The 20,576-nt window shown below is 35.7% G+C and overlaps 1 protein-coding gene across 1 annotated transcript; it reads right to left on the reverse strand.

Moving 5' to 3' along the window:
* Positions 1–173: 173 nt before the first annotated feature.
* LOC121408042 (trafficking protein particle complex subunit 8-like) lies at positions 174–19,574 on the reverse strand. The gene is made up of 22 exons (XM_041599352.1): positions 19,098–19,574; positions 17,586–17,783; positions 15,622–15,711; positions 15,099–15,273; positions 14,435–14,600; positions 13,396–13,513; positions 12,794–13,197; positions 12,090–12,205; positions 11,371–11,521; positions 10,677–10,777; positions 10,372–10,477; positions 9,590–9,721; positions 8,908–8,979; positions 8,126–8,278; positions 7,015–7,141; positions 5,911–6,108; positions 5,116–5,288; positions 4,672–4,746; positions 3,444–3,752; positions 2,261–2,715; positions 1,118–1,274; positions 174–377 (listed from the first exon to the last, which is right to left on the reverse strand). Exons 1-22 carry the CDS (start codon positions 19,252–19,254, stop codon positions 189–191), a joined length of 3,822 nt encoding a protein of 1,273 aa, XP_041455286.1. The 5' UTR covers positions 19,255–19,574; the 3' UTR covers positions 174–188.
* Between the last annotated feature and the right edge of the window lie 1,002 nt (positions 19,575–20,576).

Genomic DNA, 20,576 nt, shown 5'->3' on the forward strand with positions numbered 1-20,576 from the left:
ACATGTTTTGCATCGAAATTCATGAATTTCATATGAAAAAAACCCACATTTTTCAGGTGTCATAAAACCAAATAATGAATTTATTTTTCATTCGTGCAATGGACAGAATACTTCATTCGGTGAAAGATGAAATAATGATCCATTCAACTTAGCTACGCCTCATTGAATGGATCATTTCATCTTTCACCTCATGAAGTATTCTGTCCATTGCACTTGTACACATTCATTACTTGTATACCATCCCTGTCACCTGCATGACATGTTATTCTCGATGTGAACTGACCTGCATCTGGCGTGACTAAAGGAGAAAGATACCATCTGTGGCTGACCCCTGTCACATGTTGTAAGCTGATCTCTGTAATGCTGGAATCATGCACCTGCACAAACAATAAAAGCATTCAAGTTTCATTACCAGAATCATGGGACTTTTGTAAAACAGAATTTGCATCATAGCAATCAGGAAACGGAATATTGACGGGAAAAATAAGGGGAGACAGTAGCATGGACCACACGGGTCGTGTGGTCCAGTGGTTAGAGCATTGGACCCATAATCGCAAGGTTGTGAGTTCGAATCCCAACTCTGCCATTGTCTCCACTTTGATAAAAAAAGGCTCGATAGTGATATCTGTCGTCTACAACGTCAGCCATTATGACTGATTAACCTAGACGTAAAATGTTTCATAGGTAATTGGTTATATACCAGCTTGGCGTTTACAAGGAAAATGCTGTCCTGCCGAGTTCCTACGGGAGTTACCAAAAACAGAAACAGAAACTAATTTATCACATACAAGGATGGATTCTTTTGGCTTGTGACAGCAAATGAAGGTGGAAAGTCTTGTTCACCTATGTCTGAAAGAGAAAAGGCGCTTAGCGAGGAAGTCCAGTTCCACAGCCATATACCCCAATACCAAACTTGAGCATTGATATCACTATTCTTGTATAGTTTTATGCACTGATTTGCACTAAACCTTTACATCTCTTCAACTTTTACTTTTTTTTCTTCAAATTTTCCTCTGCATATTTATATTTGAAATACTCTATACTGGTAATAGCCCAAATCACATTTTATATATATATTCTGTAAATATAAATACCAAATAATTTTCTTATATCTTACTTGGTTCATGTTTTCTATTGTGAGTGAGACGATGAGGTTGAGACTATTGGTATCCTCCTCTCTCCTACTATCAACAGACTGAGCTCTATCTGCTCTAGCTGATAGTGATACTGAGTTACTCGTCTGTATAGTGGTTGTGTGCTGTAATGTTCTATGCCTGGAGAGAACGAGACAAAATCAAAAGGAAGTATTTGGGATAAAATATCACCTCAAAGGTACTATTAAACACATCTTGGTGGTTATATAGAAAAACCATTTTTGTAAACCCTACATCCTGTTTCTTGGATCTTCTTTTTATGTAGGCATGCTGATCTATCACATGTCTGGCTTTTTACAAGGCATGAAGTTAGTTGAAAAGTCAACTGCAAAATGGTAAAATTTATCAAATTTATTATGTATTTAAACGACAAGTCCACCCCAACAAAAAGTTAATTTGAATAAAAAGAGAAAAATCCAACAAGCACAACACCGAAAATTTTATTAAAATGGGGTATAAAATAAGAAAAGTTATGACATTTTAAAATTTCGCTTAATTTCACAAAACAGTTATATGCACATCCTGGTCCCAATATAAAATGAGGAGACTGATGATGTCATCCACTCACTATTTCTTTTGTATTTTGTTATATGGAATATGAAATATCCAAAATATTTCTCCTTATTGTCAAGTGAAACAACGATTGAATTCTCCCTGAACATGTGGAAAAAATTGTTTAATACTATAAAGTTCAGTCAAGTTGGTCTCTATTGTCAAATTTCTGAAAAATGAAATATTGTATAATTCAAACAATTAAAAACAAAAGAAATAGTGAGTGAGGGACATCACTGACTGTCTCATTTGCATGTCACTGAGTTGTACATATCACTGTTTTGTGAAAAATAAGCAAAACTTTAAATTTTCATAACTTTCTTATTTTACATCCGCTTTTGATGACATTTTCAGCATTATGCTAATTTGACTTTTCTCTGTTTATTCAAATCAACATTTTTCTATGGTGGACTTGACCTTTAAACATAAGTTGTGTTTTTCATGTAAAGTAAAATTCACATCTATTCCGTTAGTCAACATCATCAACCCTAAAAGGACCGGGCTAACATGGAGGTATTGAAGACTGTGAAGTGTTTTGTGAAATGTTCACTCACCTAATCTTAGTATTTTCCTCAGTGGTTTCATAGTAGAACAACATCCTAACATCATGAAGACCACTTTCATCTGGACCCCTGATCCACAATGGCACTGATAACGAGGCATCCGGAACGAGCCTCCCCTCTGGCAAGACAATTTCAGTCACATTATTCACATTGCACTGGCCCGCTTCAATCTCATGAATCACACACTCCCCCGAATCTAACAATGGAACAGTCCGGCCTCCTGATTGGCTGAGGCTACTAGAGTTACTACTGCTGCTGGTCAGTGATTGGCTGGAAGAAGAGTTTGAAGGGAATCCATGGGAGTGTCCTCCGAATGAGAAGATTTCGGGTCTGTCCGAGATGGTATGTAGTTTGTGAAGTGGGCATGTTCCCTTGTTAGAGATCTCTACATTGATCTGACTGATCTCTCCACACATTAGGTTTGTTGGCATTGAAGAAAATGTAACCTTGAAATACAAACAGAAAGATGAAGTACTATCACTTGACACTGAATAACATCATTTCACTTTTCAAATACACACAACTTTAAATATATACAAAGCAAAAAGATCCGATTGTTTATCAACAAGCACCCATGCCTTTTAGCAGTCAGATGACATAACCACTACTACATTTTCAGAACTAATAAGCTGAGGAACAGTGATATAGAATGTCTCCATTCAAGCAAATATGTCAAAAAAATGTTCACACATGGCAATGTATAGACATGATTGTATTTGGGAACAATGGGAAAACATGTCAACCTGAAGCCCTTGTATTGAAATCATCACAAGGAAATGAGTTTATTGCCATCCCATAAAATCATCATTTCTTTAAACAAATGTACCAGAATGGCTTGTGAAACAGGTCCCTCATGCAGATATGGGAAGTGTTTCATGTAAAACACTGATTTTCACTGAAAAATAGCTTAGTCTATCAGATGCAAGGATTTAAATGGATTACAACAATGGTCACTGAAAATCACTGACTAATTTTTTTCATGAAATGCCCCCAAGATATAAACACCGTATTTATCAAATATAGAATCCTAAATCCTGAAACTTGTCTGAATTTTGCTCATGTACATCATAAGAACAATGTCTGCATTCTTTGCTATTTGAAATGTTGAATCTACCCATAACATCACTAAGTTAGGTAATTAACCAAATAAATGAGTAGAAGTCAGTGTGAATACCTCTAGCAGTGGCATGGGAGGAGCTATAACTGGATCTAGTCTCCTATCAGGTCCATACACCACACCACATCTCTCAGCTTTGGTCACATTCAACCTCGGTCCTTGGATGTCAAGATCCTGCATGCCTTGGACCTGTGCCACACTTGACCCTAACGAGACTGGTCTCTTGACCCCTGACCTGCCATCAATGACCTCTTGATTGGTTGACGGTTCTGTGATCTGATTGGTGGAAGGTTGGGCTGATAGGCTGTATGCTACACCTGTTATATGAAGCTCTCCTGTCTGGAGTGGTGTCAGGCCTAAGTAAAGCTGTAGTAATAGAAAATATCAAGCAGACGGACATGTAACTACAGTTCCAGGACATTTGCTCTGGCAACAATTGCTCCGATGAAAAATTGCATGTTAAGCCAAACATAAAACCTAACCTGCAAAACTAAATAAATGGTCCCAATATTTACATTATTGCAACCCAAAACTCTATTACAATCCTAACTCTAAGACTTGAGCAAATGCCACAGGAACATATTTTGAGTAACTGTAACTATATGTGTGTGTGTTTGTCTACAGATGGTCGACATTTGTATAGCGTATATGCCATAAGTTACAAAGTGCTCGGTCAGCATAGATTAAATATATACAAATTACCCAGCAGTGACAGTATTGGTCTACATCAAATGCACAGGTGATCAGTAGATAAATAGTATTACAAATTAAGATGAAATATAAGGATTTTATTCATAATGATTTGAAGATTTTTAAGAGTCAATAAGCTAATCTAAGTCTGAAATCATATAATTCCATCTTAATATATATTTGAATTGAAACAAAGCCTTGTTCAATGTCACATTATCTCAACTATCAGTGTTTTTATTTATTCATTTTTTTCCCTTCTACTTTCTTTGTGCTTTGTTTCACTTTGATCATTTGCATCCCTTCCTCTGATGAAGGCAAACTGTGCATCTTTACTGTCCGGTATTCAAACCAATAATATTTCAGTATAAGATCCATTCCATTTAAATCCAACTAGAGTTTTGATATTATGTAAAATTGCTGATTTTATTTTTTTTAAGACATCCTCTCAGACCAATAATTTAATTTACCTCTTTAACAAAATTTATATGATTATCAACATCTTAGTTCAAACTTGATATCACTTCAAGTCCTACTAAAATCATTGATATCAATGATAATAATAAAGTATAGAAATTCAGAAATAAATAAGACTCACCAGCTTGTAGTCATTTGCTGCTAAAACAACTTCTGGAATGCTTTCAACCTTTACTACATTTTCTACACTTCCAACCTAAAGAAAAATATGAGAAATTTATGTCAAATTCATTACTCAGAATGTCTCAACTTTCTTTCACATTCAAATATATCTCCTATGGCAGCACCTAAGGATGTTAAATGATACATGATATACGAATGATATATTATCATTATTAATAAAGTTCATTTATATCTGTCAAGTTTATCTGCTTGAACTATACACAAAGGTCTATAAGAGCATAAGGCATGTTTTAACAATATTACATGCATGACAGGTGGAGGATACATACTTGGCAAGTTTAGACCATACTTCAGCATGAACTATGGTGATTGCATAATGTTTATTTTACTAATCAATCAACTATTAAGGCAATTCCAAAAATTTGAAAGAGAAGAAACTTACTCCATCATCTCTTACGTCAGCTTCATTTGACAAAACTGACGATTGCTGCTCTGGATTCTCTTGATTACCGCCCTCGTAGTTCACAGGTAGAAATTTCCAGAGTAGGGTGATGTTGGTGAGGATGATAGGTACCTTGAGTGGGTTCTCTAAGACTAGTTCAATTGTCATCGGTTCTGAAGAAAGACCAGATAGGATGAAGCAGTGTGGAGGGGTTATAGGTAAGACATATCTCATTCAAGCCTTCTAGAGTCCCAGAATTTTACCAAAGCACAATATCTTAGAATGCATAAATACCATGATGTCGATTTACCATTCATATAGGCAGGTAAGGATCAAGAAATATTTTGCTCTTTATTTTAATGTGTAATCTGCTCTTAAGAAATGTTAACCTTTCTGTAATCTGCATTACTAGAATACGTAGGCTGCTTGTCAATGTCGTCCCACATTAGACCTCGCCTCTAAATGTAATGCTTATCTGTACAGTGGTACATTAAAGGGAATGCTCTTTTGTAGAAGAAAACAATACTTCATAATTGAAAGGGATTTTAGGGGTCAAATACAGCTGAGCTTGCTCTATCTATAACATATATTTTCTCATCGAGCATGTACTGTAAAAGGAAACGTTAGAGACAACCACCCAAGACCTCATTCTTGTATCCCTTTAGCAGTCGTTAGTTACTGTTATAAGCTCAGAAGATCCTGTCATTTCATTGGTTAAGAGCATGATTTGTAATCGATTTCGAAGTGTCATGAAACCGGACCCTGTACTGTGCTTTGTATAAACTGTATCCTTACCTCCTACTATACCCAGAGGGCTTGTTGAGTTGTCTGTACCGCTATGAAGCAACTGAGGGTGGTACTGAAACCAAGACGGAAGAGACTTCTGTTTATTCGCTACCGTGGCAACTGCCTCCTCCATATTGCACCAGTCCTCCATCTCAGCTCGGTCAAAGATACGACCAAAGGTCACCGATGTTGCTGCTAGTCTTGAATCTTATTGTACAACAAAATAAGATTTATATTCTTTAATATTGATTGAAGAAAAGCATATCAAATTGTTACATATAACAAAATTCAATAATCCCATAGGGCTGAATGAGTAAATCTAATGTTTTATAATTTCATACAGGATTGATGGAAAGGGGGGGGGGGTATTATGGTACAAAGTCTGAAATAAATTAAAGAAGAACATACTCAATTATTAGTCATTCATTTATTATATTTCAATAAAAGAGAGAGGGAAAGAAGGGATAATACAGAGGGGAAAGCCCAAAAGAGAGTGGGAAAGAAGGGGCTAACACAGAGGGGAAAGCCAACTAGAAAACAAATAGAAATTTAGGTTAAATGAACTGGCAATATATGAAACTGATTCTTCCATGTGTGCAATGAACACCTGAAACACACAAGGATAAAGCCTAACCTTTATCTATAGCAGTTCTGTGTCTTTTAACTTCTTTCCAATCCAACTTAGTAATTGTTACAACCTCTGGACCTTCAAATACAAAATTGTTAGCAACTTTGTGAATAATACTTGAAATATTGAAGGAATCGACACCTTTGAATGTTTCTTATTAAGATAAATAGCATGATAAAAATGCTGTTGGGTGTTTCATAAAGCTGTTCGAAATTTAAGAATGACTTTAAGAACAAATGGTAAACCTTTCTTACATGCTAAATAATCACCAATGAACATTTAATGGTGAATATAATTTACAAGAAAGAATCACCACTCGTTCACAAAGTCACTCTTAACTAACAAACAGCTTTAGGAAACGGCCCCCGGTTCATCATCAAATGGAATCTATGTGAGATGCACAAACACAATTAAAATTTAGAACACCTGAAGAAGAAGAGGATTCCCTTCCCACTTCAGAAATGGAAAACTGGGGCTAAGCTCACCTGTGTACTGAGGTCTTTTAGGAGAGGCAAGAAGAATCCTTGTGGCTGATTTCTTAATGAATGGAAGAGGAAGCTGAGGTAATGGCATCACACACTGACCATCCTGGGATTGCATTGTTAACAGTTGCTGTTATGGAAGAACATAACATTGATTACATAACCCTAAAATTATCAAAACTAACAAAACCCAAAAGTCTGATTCATACAAGAAATCAGTCAGGGGTCTAACACCTCTTCTGGTTTCCTTTCTCAAATATTCACTCACAATCAAACAGAATGAACTGGTTTTTTCAGCCGATTGCTAAAAAAGCAAGAGAGTAGAGACAAAATCAAATTTATATCCATTACTTTCTCCAATTAAAAAAAGATATGGATAGCTTTGGTCCATAACATCAATATATATTTTTGCAAATTATCAAGATAAATATGAAATTAAACTGAAATACTACCATGTAAAATCATTCAATGCCACAGAATTGATTTTAAATGTATTATTTCATTTGTCTCAATATCATATAATTGACAACAATATCCAAGATTACTGAAAAATATTACTAGCAATAATAATGCTAAAAGTATGATATAATGGGGCTTTCACCAACACAGATTTTGTACGGAAGGGTAATCTTCAAATGGGTACGCTCAATTATCAGCAGTCAGAGAAGATTGTGGAAAGTAGGAGTTCTATGCTAAGGTCCTGAGTGGGTTACTAGATGAGAAACAAACAGTTCGATTTGCTACAGAGGAACTAGGTGGGGGTGCATTTAATTCCAGTTACACAAATGGCATTTCTATAGGTGACATATACAAAGGAGAATATAAGAATAATCCAATCCAATCCAAATTTTATTGTTCAAAATAGACATAAAATGAAATACTCCGAAAATTTGCTTTGCCCAACTGATCGTGGACCCGCCAGCTGCTGTGCAGTGCCAGATGGACGAGGCTCTATCCCTTTAATCATTGAACACCAAACAGGGTAGCAGCAACTCCCATCTTTTAACGTCTTTAGGTCTGATGCGGCCGCGATTTGAACCCCCGACCTCCCGGTTGTGAGATGGACGCTCTACCAACTGAGCAAACACACCATCCTAATATTAAAGCATCTTACCTTGTAGATACACAGATATTCTTTGAGGAAAGCAACCTGTTGAACAGCAGGTTGTCTGCTATCCTTGGTTAATAGATGTTTGAATGCTGCAGTAGCATTCTCCAGCTGCTTAAGATTGAAGGATTGACGTCCAACAGTCAGGTTGATATGGTCCTGTTAATAAACAAATAGATTTTAGAAAATCAATTAATGCTTAGAGTGGAGAAGAAACATAACAAATCTGCTCCATTTTCTAGATAACAAACCCAGATAGATTTTCACAATTTGTTTTCAGAAATAGAATGGCTGCACAGATCCCATCAACCAGTCAAATATTCTTCCATCATGAGAGTCTTTAACTAATTTAATTCAAAGAGCATAAACTAGATATTGTACCACATTATTGTCAGTTAAAGACAATGTGGCTTTGATGTTTATCTTTTATTAACTTGCATAATCATCACAAGAAACATGATATACTTCAGTAACAATCGGGTGAAAGGTAGAAGTCTTTCATTGCCTAACCTCAACCCAAACTTTCTGCCATAATTCAATTACAAATCATAATAGCTAACCCTACTGACGCTACATTAGACTACAACACCTATGTCACTTTGGCTTTGGTATGGGTTTTTTCATGAATTTTGGAGTGGACAGAACATATCTAGGATTTAGTTTGTGGGGTTTTTTTAATCTTCTTTTCAAGAATTGTCATTATCATTTTAGATAACTGTATCTTTATTTAAACACATTTACACAGGGGTTTATTTCCAGAAAAAAATCGTATGTGATAGTAAACTCACCTCAGCTAATGCCCAACCCTTGCCTTTGTAGACTTGCAGAGCTTGGCAGTATGACCTCAGAGCATGCTTCCTCTGTAGACAAGATAACATTAAAGAATGTTTAAAAAAGGTTAATATAAACAATCATCTTCCATAACAAAATATATATATTTTTCACAAGGACTATGGGGTTTGAAAACATAGACAAGACAAAGTCTAGCAGCTAGCAGATGAAACGTCGCTCTCCCACAACGTTTGATCCATCGTGAGACAACCGATTACTATTCTTCTACTCAATCCATTGCCAAGATGAACCTCTTCCACATCAAAGACATAACACACAGCTAAAATAACAAAACCAATAAAATACAGTATAAAACCTTGTTCAGGTATTGTAACTGCATAGCTCACAAACAAAACTCAATGCCTTCTATCACGGTTGTCCAATCAGGTGTTTAAGATGAAAATAAACTTGTCAAGATTTGCGTAGGTTTGGTGGAAAAACTCTTGATGTCAAAATGAACACGTAAGATGTCATGCAACATGGCTTAAATTTTTCCAAGCAACTTTAGACAAATTTGGGACCGGAAGTGTGTAATGTAAATTGATTAGCACATTTGAGGTGATTTGCCTCATCATATCTGAATATGAAAAAATTGCTGAGTTTTGTCTCAGCATACCTGAACAACAATTGGATACTCACCTGGCCTGCTTTACTGTATCTGTGTCCAGCTAAGATCATGTGAAATGCATACTTGCGAACCATAGGACGAGATGAGTTGATGAAACAATGAGCAGCTTGCTCTAGGAATAGAGCACTTCTCAAATCAGAATCCTAATAAAATAAGGAAAGAAGTGAAAATATTTTGACGAGCAAACTTTCCATACTCTTAAAAAAAGTATCTGTGTTCTGGTAAAGCAGATACTGCAGTACATTTCTGTTTGATCAGGGTACATGTCTATACATGTATAAGAGTGATTTACATTTATCAAATTTCAATTTACCTTTCTTCGATTTAAGGTTGGATTCCTGTGGTTATTGGAATTTGTAATAAAGTGATGTGATGCAGGAATGCACAATTTTAAAGTAAGTTTTACATCTAATGTTATCAATTCAAATCTTATCAATGATTATCACAGACCAAAAAAATAGTTCTAAGCTTCTTTTAGGGCCATCTAAGGGCCTTGATCTTGGATGCCCCGTTGAGTGGACTCAATGCTCTGTTTCTCATGGATATTTTTTGTGCCACTTTTATTAACCCATGTGTGTAGTAATATAGAGCAGCCCTCACTAGAAAAGTGGCCTTGCCTTTAAAATATCGAATTCCAAGGCCCGGATTCCATTTCATAAAGACCAGTTTTGATAACAAATACACAATTTCTATAACAATGATTTCAGTAGCTTTTAACTGTAATTGCAAATTTGTTACTATAACAATTTATATGAAATGGGCCACTGTTATTCATTTAAATTGCTGAACTTACCTCTCCTGTGAGTCGGATGAATTCAAGAGCTGCCTCAGAAAACATTCGCCTTGCTTTCTGGATCTCGGTTCCCATTAACACAGCTCTCGTTGCTAATTGGGGTTGCCTAAAATAACAAAAGAAGACAAGCATAGGAAGAAAAGGTGAATCATTTATTTTCTGAACAAAACATGAAGATATGGCAAGGAATACAGAATGATGAAGTTCAAACGAAATGTTGATGGACGGAATGGCATTAGACTAAATGAAAATAGACGATGTGGTGAGTGGACGAGTTGGTAGTAGACAAATTGGCAATAACTTACTTGCATGATGTGAGATAAGTAGTGACTGCATTCTCCATGTAATGACTGGGATAAGACTTCTGTATGTGGCCCAACATGAAAGCAGATATAGCTGCAAACTCCTGTTAAATTCAAGAGACACACCAATCATATGAAAATTCCTTGTTTGTGTGATCTAGCATTTACATCAGTCAAAATGGTTATGGTTCTGCTGAGAATTGGTTGAAACCAATACTTGTGATGATGATGTAGTATTTTATATTTGTTTGACAAGTGGAAAAGTGGTTTCAAAAAGACAAATCTTCAAAGAATAACATGATCTTAGACAGTGCTATAGAAATATCTACACTAGAAATGTATATAAGAGCACTATTTTAATGTTCATTTTTGTCATTAATTTTCTCTGAAATGTCTTCAGGGTTTAATTAAGATGGAATGTTTGCTATATAAATCATGTGTAGTACTACTATCACTATTATTATTATTGATGTTATTAACATTATAATTCTAGTTTTTTTCATCATCATCATCATTACCACGATCATCATCAACATCATCATCAACAACATCCTTATCATCACCACCATTATCACCATCATCACCATCATCATCACCATCATCTTCATCACCATCATCATCATCATTTTCACCATCATCATCATCATCATCGTTGTTATCGTCACCATCATCATCATCATCATTGTTCATATCTTACCAATGATCCTGCATAATGCATCCAAGCTTGATCATTACCAAAATCCCCTTTAGCTGTATGGTAGGAGGTATAAGCCATCTCATACATCTGAACCATGAAAGCCAGGTCTGCTCGTCGTCTCATCTGAATCTCTGGTGATTCCCTTAGATACCTTAAACAGACAATAACAACATCTCATGAATACAAAGGGTGCTATAATCATATGTATCAAATGGGAAAAATGAAATGGAAATTGACATCTACTCAACCTCATCTATATATGTTTGTGTTTATTCATGTCAATCTCATTTCCAGGAAAATTTAACAATGTATAATGACATAACAAATTTCTTAATGACTTCATAGCTAATGATAATCAAAATACACTGAAATGAAAACATACAATGGTACTATGAATGTGTCTATAAAAACTAAAAAGACAACAGGTTCAGGGATCATTTTTGTTTCCACCCTGATTTATACAACTGGTTTCCTATAAATTGTCAATTCTTTAATACAAATATGAAAACATGTAATTGAGCAACTTGCAAGATCAATCAAAATAACTTGCAAAATTGCATTTAGAACAATTTCCTTATACTGCATTATGATAAATTACACTACCTCTTTCCATTCTCATATACATAATTACTTCAACTTTCCAGTGTGACTTGTGAATTTTATTTTGAGAAAAATCAATGAATACATTGCTTTGAGACTGAAATGACAAATATGCTTACTTTGGTGAGGAGTCTGTAACAGGTGCTGATAGGACCTTCTCATTTTGCTTGTTACCCATGAATAGCTTCTTGGTTACATTGAATAATGATCGTTGGATACCTTTCCTCGATGCAAGCTATGGAAAGAAACAGAGGAATTCAATAATTGATACAAATATGTAGCTCATTATTTAAATGTGATTCTGGAAGGTATTAAACGTATTGCACCAGAAATACTACATAAATGCTACTAAACAACACTAAAGTGTAATGAATAAATAATCCCATAAACACAATACATATACACATATTAAAATATTATCTGCAGGAGACTAATATCTGCAGGAGACTAAAAAAAACACACATAAAACCAACAAAGCAAAAAACAAAAATGTTACACAAATTACTACTACAGTTGGAATAAAACAATATAATATTGACAGGTTCTGCAAAGAAAACAAAGAATATCTTGCCTGCGACAGGCCCATATCTTCGAGTTGTTTGATGACAACAATATGGTTCTTTTCAGGACAACCTTTATATGTTTTGAGAAAGCTTACATCATTGTCATTACCTACAGCTGCATGCCTTGTATAATCAAGCATAATAACATACACATCGGATAACCTGTCAGTCTTGCTGTTTTCAGGCTATCAGACATTTATGACATACTGGCTAATCATTTCTGAAGTAAAATACTTTCCACGCTGTTCAACAGATCTTACCTGTTCTGTAAGTGTACGAATCATCCTTTCTATGTAGGGTAGCAGGCCCCTCACCACAAATTCATGGATGAATATCCTCAATCTATCGTGATCACTCAACGTTAGGTGAGCCCCATGGGTGGTAGAGGAGCCCCCTCCGGTGACCTTCACAGCATTGGCTACCTGACTTGCAGTCTTGGACGGGATAGAGTTACTCCCATTAGCGTTGCTGGTGATGATAGGATCTGTCCTGATGTCTGTGAGGGGGTCTGACTGGGTTGGTGTCAATGGGTCTGTCTGGGTGGTTGTCAGGGTGTCTGATGGGGCTTTGACATCTGCTAAAGGATGGGAGATTACCTCATTTGAAGGCGAGGTATCAACTTGGACCATGACAATGTCCTCTGGGGATGGGTCATTAGGACCATCTAAGAAAAAAAGGAAGGATAAAAACTTCATCACAGCTCCATGCGACATGGAGAAAACAAAGAAAACAGTTATTCTGATTATCTAATAAGATTTCATACACAAGTAATGATTTTTTCACAATTACTATTCATGCAATCTTTGTATCTGAACTTATAACATCTTTTAACTAGCAGTTAATTGAAGATGTACAAACTAACCTTCTGAACTATTTGGTGTGAGTACCATATTGACATTGTCATTAGCAGTACCCTCTGAGACCTGATCTGGAAACATGGCTGGATCACTGGCCGGTACCGCATCTACTTCAACAGGTTCCTGAGAGATAACAAAACAATTACTCAGTCAACTGTAACATAGCTTCCAAAATCACAAAATTCTCTTCGATGGTTGGATAGCCCACCTTCTCCAGCTCTGATTATATTAGCCACATTTATGAACATGTTGTTCATGAGGTTTTGTGATTGTTACCAGTCTTGAGTTAGAAATACAGGGTTCCATTTAGGAACAGTGGTCATTCATTGACAATTAACAAAGAATAATGCATCTCAGTCAGATGGAAATTTCATATGATTTCCCAATACAAAAAAAATGAAATATTTTCCCGTTGGAAAAAATAATTGCTAATACCATTCCCAAAAATAATTCATGGATACCTTTCTGGCTTCATTTGAATTTCACAAGATGAATATTCGAAAGCTTTCTGAGATGCCTTCATGCATTACAATCTTTCAACACATATCACTTTAAATGATAGGAATATTTTTTGAAATTGAAATGAAAATGGTTTATTCAGAAAACTTCATCGCAGCAAAAGGCTGAATTGCCAAATTCTGTACAAGGTAAAATACAAAATATACAATAACAGTTGCTATAACAAAATGACATGTAAAAGTAATAAAATAAATGTTCTATGTTGAAAATTAAGAAAGGAGAAGAGAACAATAATTTTATACATGGGATAACAATAATCTTAGGTAGTTGTAACCACAGTATGATTCTGTGGGGATAAAGTCAGTAATTTATAAGCTTGCATGAATAAAAAATATTTATATATATATATATATTGAAGTTAGACTAACTACTCATAGCATTAAAAAATGCTATAATTGTAGTATTCAATGTTAACTTCATGGAATGTTTGCCTTTGATTGGCTGTTAAGCCTTGTATGGCAATTACCATTGGATAGCAGAATTAGTGACTTTTATGCTAAGGGGCCCGGAACAGTTTTGACTAACCTGTTGGTTGACTTTATTTAGATACTGACTCCACGGATCAGGCATTGAGTTCTGTTCAGCAGTCACTGATGGATCTACAGTAGTCATTGCTCTAGAATTGATCCTTAGAAGATGGCATGCATGACTGCCGTAGGTAGACTTCATGCTCTGATAGATTGCATCAGCTCTAATCAAACAGGGAATATGAACAAAAATGAAATGAAGATATCTATTAAACCACTTCAACAGGATAAGGTTATTTTTTCAAGTGTAGAAATTACCTTTCAAGATTGAATTTTCAAATATGTTCTGACTTATGTACAATGCATGTGTGTAAATTGATATTCAATATACAGTGTACCACTTACATTAGCATAGCAAATCCATACTGCCTAAATTATAATCGAACTCGTAATTAATGAACCCCACCCCCCCCTTGGGAATTGTGCAGATGCACTGTGGATTCTTTTCTGGGAATTGGTTGAAATACCATAGTTTTTATTTACAGTATAAATCATAAAATATTCAGACTCTCTGTTTCTACTGCAGCAGTAATCTCTCCCCAAAAACAAACTTATCAAAACTAAACAACGCTAAACAAAGTGAAAAAAATATAAACAAGAATAAACAATAAACCCCACACCCTACACTCTTCGCGGTTCTAGTAACTCTACGTGAGACTCACTTCTCCTCTTCTCCTTCTGAGTTATCATGAAGCAGGACATAGTATTTGAATATATTAGGACAGAGCCACTTAGGATGTGGAGCTGATGATGTGTGTTGAAGATGATGCTGCTCTTGAGATAACTTGACAAACTGATCCATAGGATCTGCATGACCAGTTGATACTACAAGCATACCTGCGGTTTCTCCATTAAGGAAATTATCTACCAATGATTAAAAAGAACATGATATGATTGATTCATTCTTTTTTCTTACATAGAATAGATCAATCCCAAGAGATGCTGAAGAAAATGTGTTATTCATAGTTGACAACATGTAATGCACTCAAATGCACTTTTAATCCCTTTATCCTCAGTAGTGCTTGTTTTCCTTTGATCATTATACTTAGTTGGCCCAATCCCAAGAATATCCTCTCTAAAAAGCAACGTGTTAAAAGTAATAAACAAAAGGCAAAAGAGCATCTTGTTCAGGTGGTAACGGAGAAACCCCCTCAACAAGTCACATTCATGACTGAGAAAGGATACAAGCCACAAAATGTCTGATGAATTCATGGTCACAAGTTGCCATGTTCTGCAAAACACTTTCTCTATAAGCTTCATACCATGGAGTGGAGGCTATGGAAAAGAACAAAAACAATTCAAGAAAAGTATGAAACATATGGAGGAAAAGGATATACTCTAACCTTAGTTTGTATCAATTAATAAATCACATCTCTTACATAGCACACAAAGTTGTTTAAATCTACATGCATTCAAACACAACATAGGCCTATAAGTCATATTAAAAATATATATACAGATTGTATTAAATAATAAAGGAAACCTAACTTTCATGATTGTTGGTAAGAAAATTATAATTATCAATAATCATAATTGAGAGTATGACATATAAACCTTCCAAAGATATGTAAATTAAAATTTATGACCAAGCTTCATTGAATATCATTGTTCTATAAAAGGGATGCGAAATAACAGGTCTTTCACTTGCAGTTCCACTGTACATTGGAGGGGAACTGAATGAGTATAAGCCTTTGGAATGAAGAAGGGAATTATGCATTTGCTACGTCAAAACTACATGTACAAAAAAAGCTTTATAATTGAATTCACTCAATATGTTCTAGACTGAATGTTTTTAAACAAAAAACAGATGAAGAGACATGAAAAAATTATTAGATTTTTAATGTGACAATCCTTTTATTTTTTTATTGTTAATTGGGTCCACGGTCATTTTTTTTTTTTGGGGGGTATAATGTTATGCTTTATTGGTCCTTTCATTTCAAAATAAACAAACATTTACAATATATACAAAGGACATCCACATATAAAAACCATGTCTAACATTAAATTGAAATAAATAGAATTGAAAGTGAAACACATGGAACACAGCATTGGAGCCACTATACCAAGCATGCAAGTGAACCAAGTTCATTTTGGCACAGCATTTTTAAAACAATGTTCAGAGATGCATGGGTCTTGAAACATTATCAAAGTACCATTTGGTTGCTAGGAAGATGGACTTTAAAAAAAAAAGAAACAAGAAATGGTATGATTTTCTGTCTTCACTGATTTACCATCTCTCAAGAGAGAATATATCTTAAGCCTGGCTCACACTGTGCTATTCATTGCAATCCAAATTTCCAAGAAATTGTGATAACATTTGATATGGGAATTCCAACTAGTAAAATCTTACGGATCAGAGTTTAGAATAGTAATAGAACTACTGAAATCCAAATTCAGTCCAGTTTGAGCCTCCCTGAATGAATAAAAACAAATTCAATTCCAAATCGCAATGATGTCATCATCTGATGCGACTTGAAGCCGATTTGGACTTTACTCTGACCACAGGGTTTGCCACAAAGTAAATGATTTTAGTATTCTTAACATCATGCCAAACTGTAAATAAAATGATTTTATTTACTGGAACTTTTATATTTAATGCAAAATGTGATTTCTTGAAAAATAACGTTGCATCAAATCGCATAGCATGAGCTAGGGTTACTATACATGCAGTAGATAACTTAAAGGTAAATGCTAGTTTTGGTAACGATATCAAAATGAGTTCGTACAGAATCCAATGAAATGACCACCAAAGTGTCTGTTTGTATAAATAAAACGCATGTGCCAAAGAATTCTGGAAGAAATTGTGTACATGTAACTGCTGAGAAATCAGCAAATAAGCACAGGAATCGGGTAGGGCGTCGGGCCCGACGCCCTAAGCAATAATTATACATTGTCCCACGTGCGCTTATCTGTGTTGGGGATCTTCGGTGTGAACATTTTTCAGCGTAGATTTCAAGATTTCACAAAGTTCAGTTAATGTAACTGTACCAGATCTAGATCCTCGATGATATACTGACAATTAAGCCTTGTTTTACAGACTTTCTCATGAAATCAGTGTTTACTGCAACTACTGGAATTTCTCTTTAAGTCCAGAAAGATCATGAACCTTTATACTCGACTTAACATTGATATTGAATGAATAAACTCACCACTAATTTGCAGGTCATAGGAACCTACTGTCAAGACGTTTGCTCTCCCTTCGGTAGTGGGGACTTGTGAATTCTGCACAGCATCATGACAGAGTTTACGATGAATACCAGCTGATGGAGGCTGTGTGTTCATCTCATTGACAATCAATCTTAGGTTATGAATAGAGTGAGGTTGACCAGCTGGGTCTCTAATGTGAGCTGTGAAAGAGAAGCAGAAAAGGGAATTATGGTTTCATGATAATGCAGCTTTGCCCTATCTCTAGACATAAAATCCATTGTATGGATAAATAAAATCAATATTTTATTACTATTATGTACGAAATTGAATTCAAAACTGTATTTCTGTGGATTTACATTGGTCTTTATATAAAAGGGCTCCAGACTTGAGGCAAATGAAGGAAGAGGAACAAAATATGTTAAGAGACCCACGACTTACTTGTCTAGGTAAGGAATATTCTTTTTCTTAAATGGGCCACGTATATCATCAGCCTGCCCATCTCCAACTAAAGACAAGATGGGGTGCCCATGTCTGAGAATCTAGAACAAAAAAAAAAAATCACCCTTCCCAATGGCACATTCTGGCCAAATTTGTTACTATGCCCAAAAACCATTATAACTGCCAGACCAAGTGAATATTTATTGTTGCAATGCACTACTTTCAGCTAGGTCTGATTTGAACAGAATAAACACTACTGTTATCAATTTTACAACTGAAAAATTACTATTAGTATTGGGAATCAAGGGTGGGATTTGAAACCATGCCATTTCAACAGTGCAGCTTTAGAGATCTGACCCCAAAACCTTAAACCACAAGCAAATCATGGCAGGTTGGAGTTTTCAAAAGGTTTTATACCGAACCACACTATATAATTCAATACCTCAACATCTAGTCTATTTTAGGTGGATTCTTGCCAATTTGAGGATTGCTGGGAATATTCGCTAAATATTGCCCACATACTCCATAAAAAAGTAACCCCCTCCTCCACTTGGCAAGAGACAAGTGTGCATTTGCATCACTGTCCGAATGAAGCAGTATTCCACAACCAGCTCATTTATTTTTAAATGACATTTCATTGATTTTTAGAATTTTAGTTTTACCAACTTTTTAGATCTAGATCTGTATGAGACTAGATCAAGAGTCTATATCTTCATTATGGGAAAGCTGTTTGCATACTCACTTAGCCAAGGGCCTAACCTTTAAGGCCTAACTTCATGAACTTACAACTCTGTCATGTCACAAATCAAAACATTCTAACTTAAATCGGTTAATAACTTTTGCAATCATTGATGGATTTTCCTCAAACCTTCACAAATCTATATTTTTTATAATAATTTTTCTGTTATTTTCACAATAAACCTTTTGTCAGGGACAGGGTGACCTTCACAACGTTGATCATTGATTGACATTGTTAAATTATTGCTAATTTCATTTCACTTTTCATTTTGTTTGCCCCCTTTTCAATCCAACACATTGGCATTGCGGTTCTGATTAGCGATAAACCTTATTAATACCTTCTGAAGTTAGTCTGCAAAATGGCCTGACCATTTCCACAAAAGATAAATTGTTCTTTTGTGCAAGAACTTCTGCATCATGACTGCATGCAACTGCCACAGTTGGTCCAAAAGTGTTTTGAATAAACTCCCTGGCACTTTGCGAGCACTGCGCCATTCTCGTTCAATCCGGCGTCTGATCCCGAGTCGAGACAAGCACAAAACTCAAGACAAGTCAAACTCAAACACTGCACAGCTCAGCTTCTTTTTGTCCTCCTGGACCTTGTTTTGAAAGTCAGCATATAAATTATGATAATCACCACATGTTATCACATATCCGTCTGATATCATCAATCCTAGCAATCTCAAATCTCCCAGAGCTAGTATTTTCCTCTTTCCTTTTTTTTTTGCACAAGTTCAGGCTCAGCTGCGATCATCCGATGAAACAGGCAGTCGCCATTATTTTTGCACTAGCATACGCCACACTTCGCTACACCAACGGGTGAAGATAGGAAACACCACACAAAAGAATGTAAAATAGGGAACCAGCGAAAAAAAGTTAAAAACGATCGAGATGGCGCTAATGAGATTTGTTTCAAGTTTTGTTACAATCACTGAGATTTTAAATGCCACTGAGATTACCTAATTAAAATTAGACAGATATTCATTCCCATATTATAAGATGATCTGTTGATTCCCTAAATACATGTATGTTTATGACGATGTCTGGGGTCAAATTTTGAAGAAAACATGGACCAATGGGCCCGAGCCAATGGGAACCAATTATAGATCATACGAGATCATCGCTCCAAGGGGGGGGGGGGGGGGCGGGGCAGATTTGTCCACTTTTTTCGGCTGCTCAAAGATCCCAAACCCTGGTTGGGGTATCTCGATCAAACTTCCTAAAGACTTGAACTTGATAATAATGTTTTCTCTATTTCATCCTCCCTTATGCTTGTTTTCGGCCCCTGTCCGTTGCGGTGATAAGGGTTGCAATATACTAGGATTAGGAGTATTAATCCAGCTACAGGGTTGAAGTTTGTCATCATCCATAGTGTTTGTAATTTACAGCGAAGCCGGAGCAAATGTCATATAGGATTATGGAACCCCAATGCGATCCGATGCGACGCGATTTTTTTTTTAATAAATCGAATTTTGCATTAAAATGTGACATTTCCAAGAAGCAAAATTATTTCATTTGAAATTCGGCATAATGCTAGGAATAATCAAATCATAATTTTGCTTTGCGGCAAGCCCTGTGTTCGGAGTAAAGTCGAACTTCGGCTTCAAGTCGCAGGCGATGACGACGTCATTGCGATTTGGCATTGATTTTGCTTTATATCTACAGGGAAGCTCGATATCGAACCAGTGTTGCCAAGGTCTGAGCTGAAGAAAATCCCCAAATGGCACTCGAAAAATCCCCAAATTAGACCCTAAATCCCCAAAGTTTTAAAATCACAATATTTTTGAAAAAGTGAGGATATTCATCATGGTTATTGC

The sequence above is a fragment of the Lytechinus variegatus genome, chromosome 2, assembly GCF_018143015.1.
Source record: "Lytechinus variegatus isolate NC3 chromosome 2, Lvar_3.0, whole genome shotgun sequence".
Classification (NCBI taxonomy): domain Eukaryota; kingdom Metazoa; phylum Echinodermata; class Echinoidea; order Temnopleuroida; family Toxopneustidae; genus Lytechinus; species Lytechinus variegatus.

Coding starts and splice junctions, on each gene's coding strand:
- LOC121408042 (XM_041599352.1), bottom strand. CDS start 19,254: ATGGCGCAGTGCTCGCAAAGTGCCAGGGAGTTTATTCAAAACACTTTT. Junction 8,980..9,589: donor GATACAGTAAAGCAGGCCAG/GTGAGTATCCAA, acceptor TCTTGTCTACAG/AGGAAGCATGCTCTGAGGTC. Junction 3,753..4,671: donor CAGCAAATGACTACAAGCTG/GTGAGTCTTATT, acceptor CTATTACTACAG/CTTTACTTAGGCCTGACACC.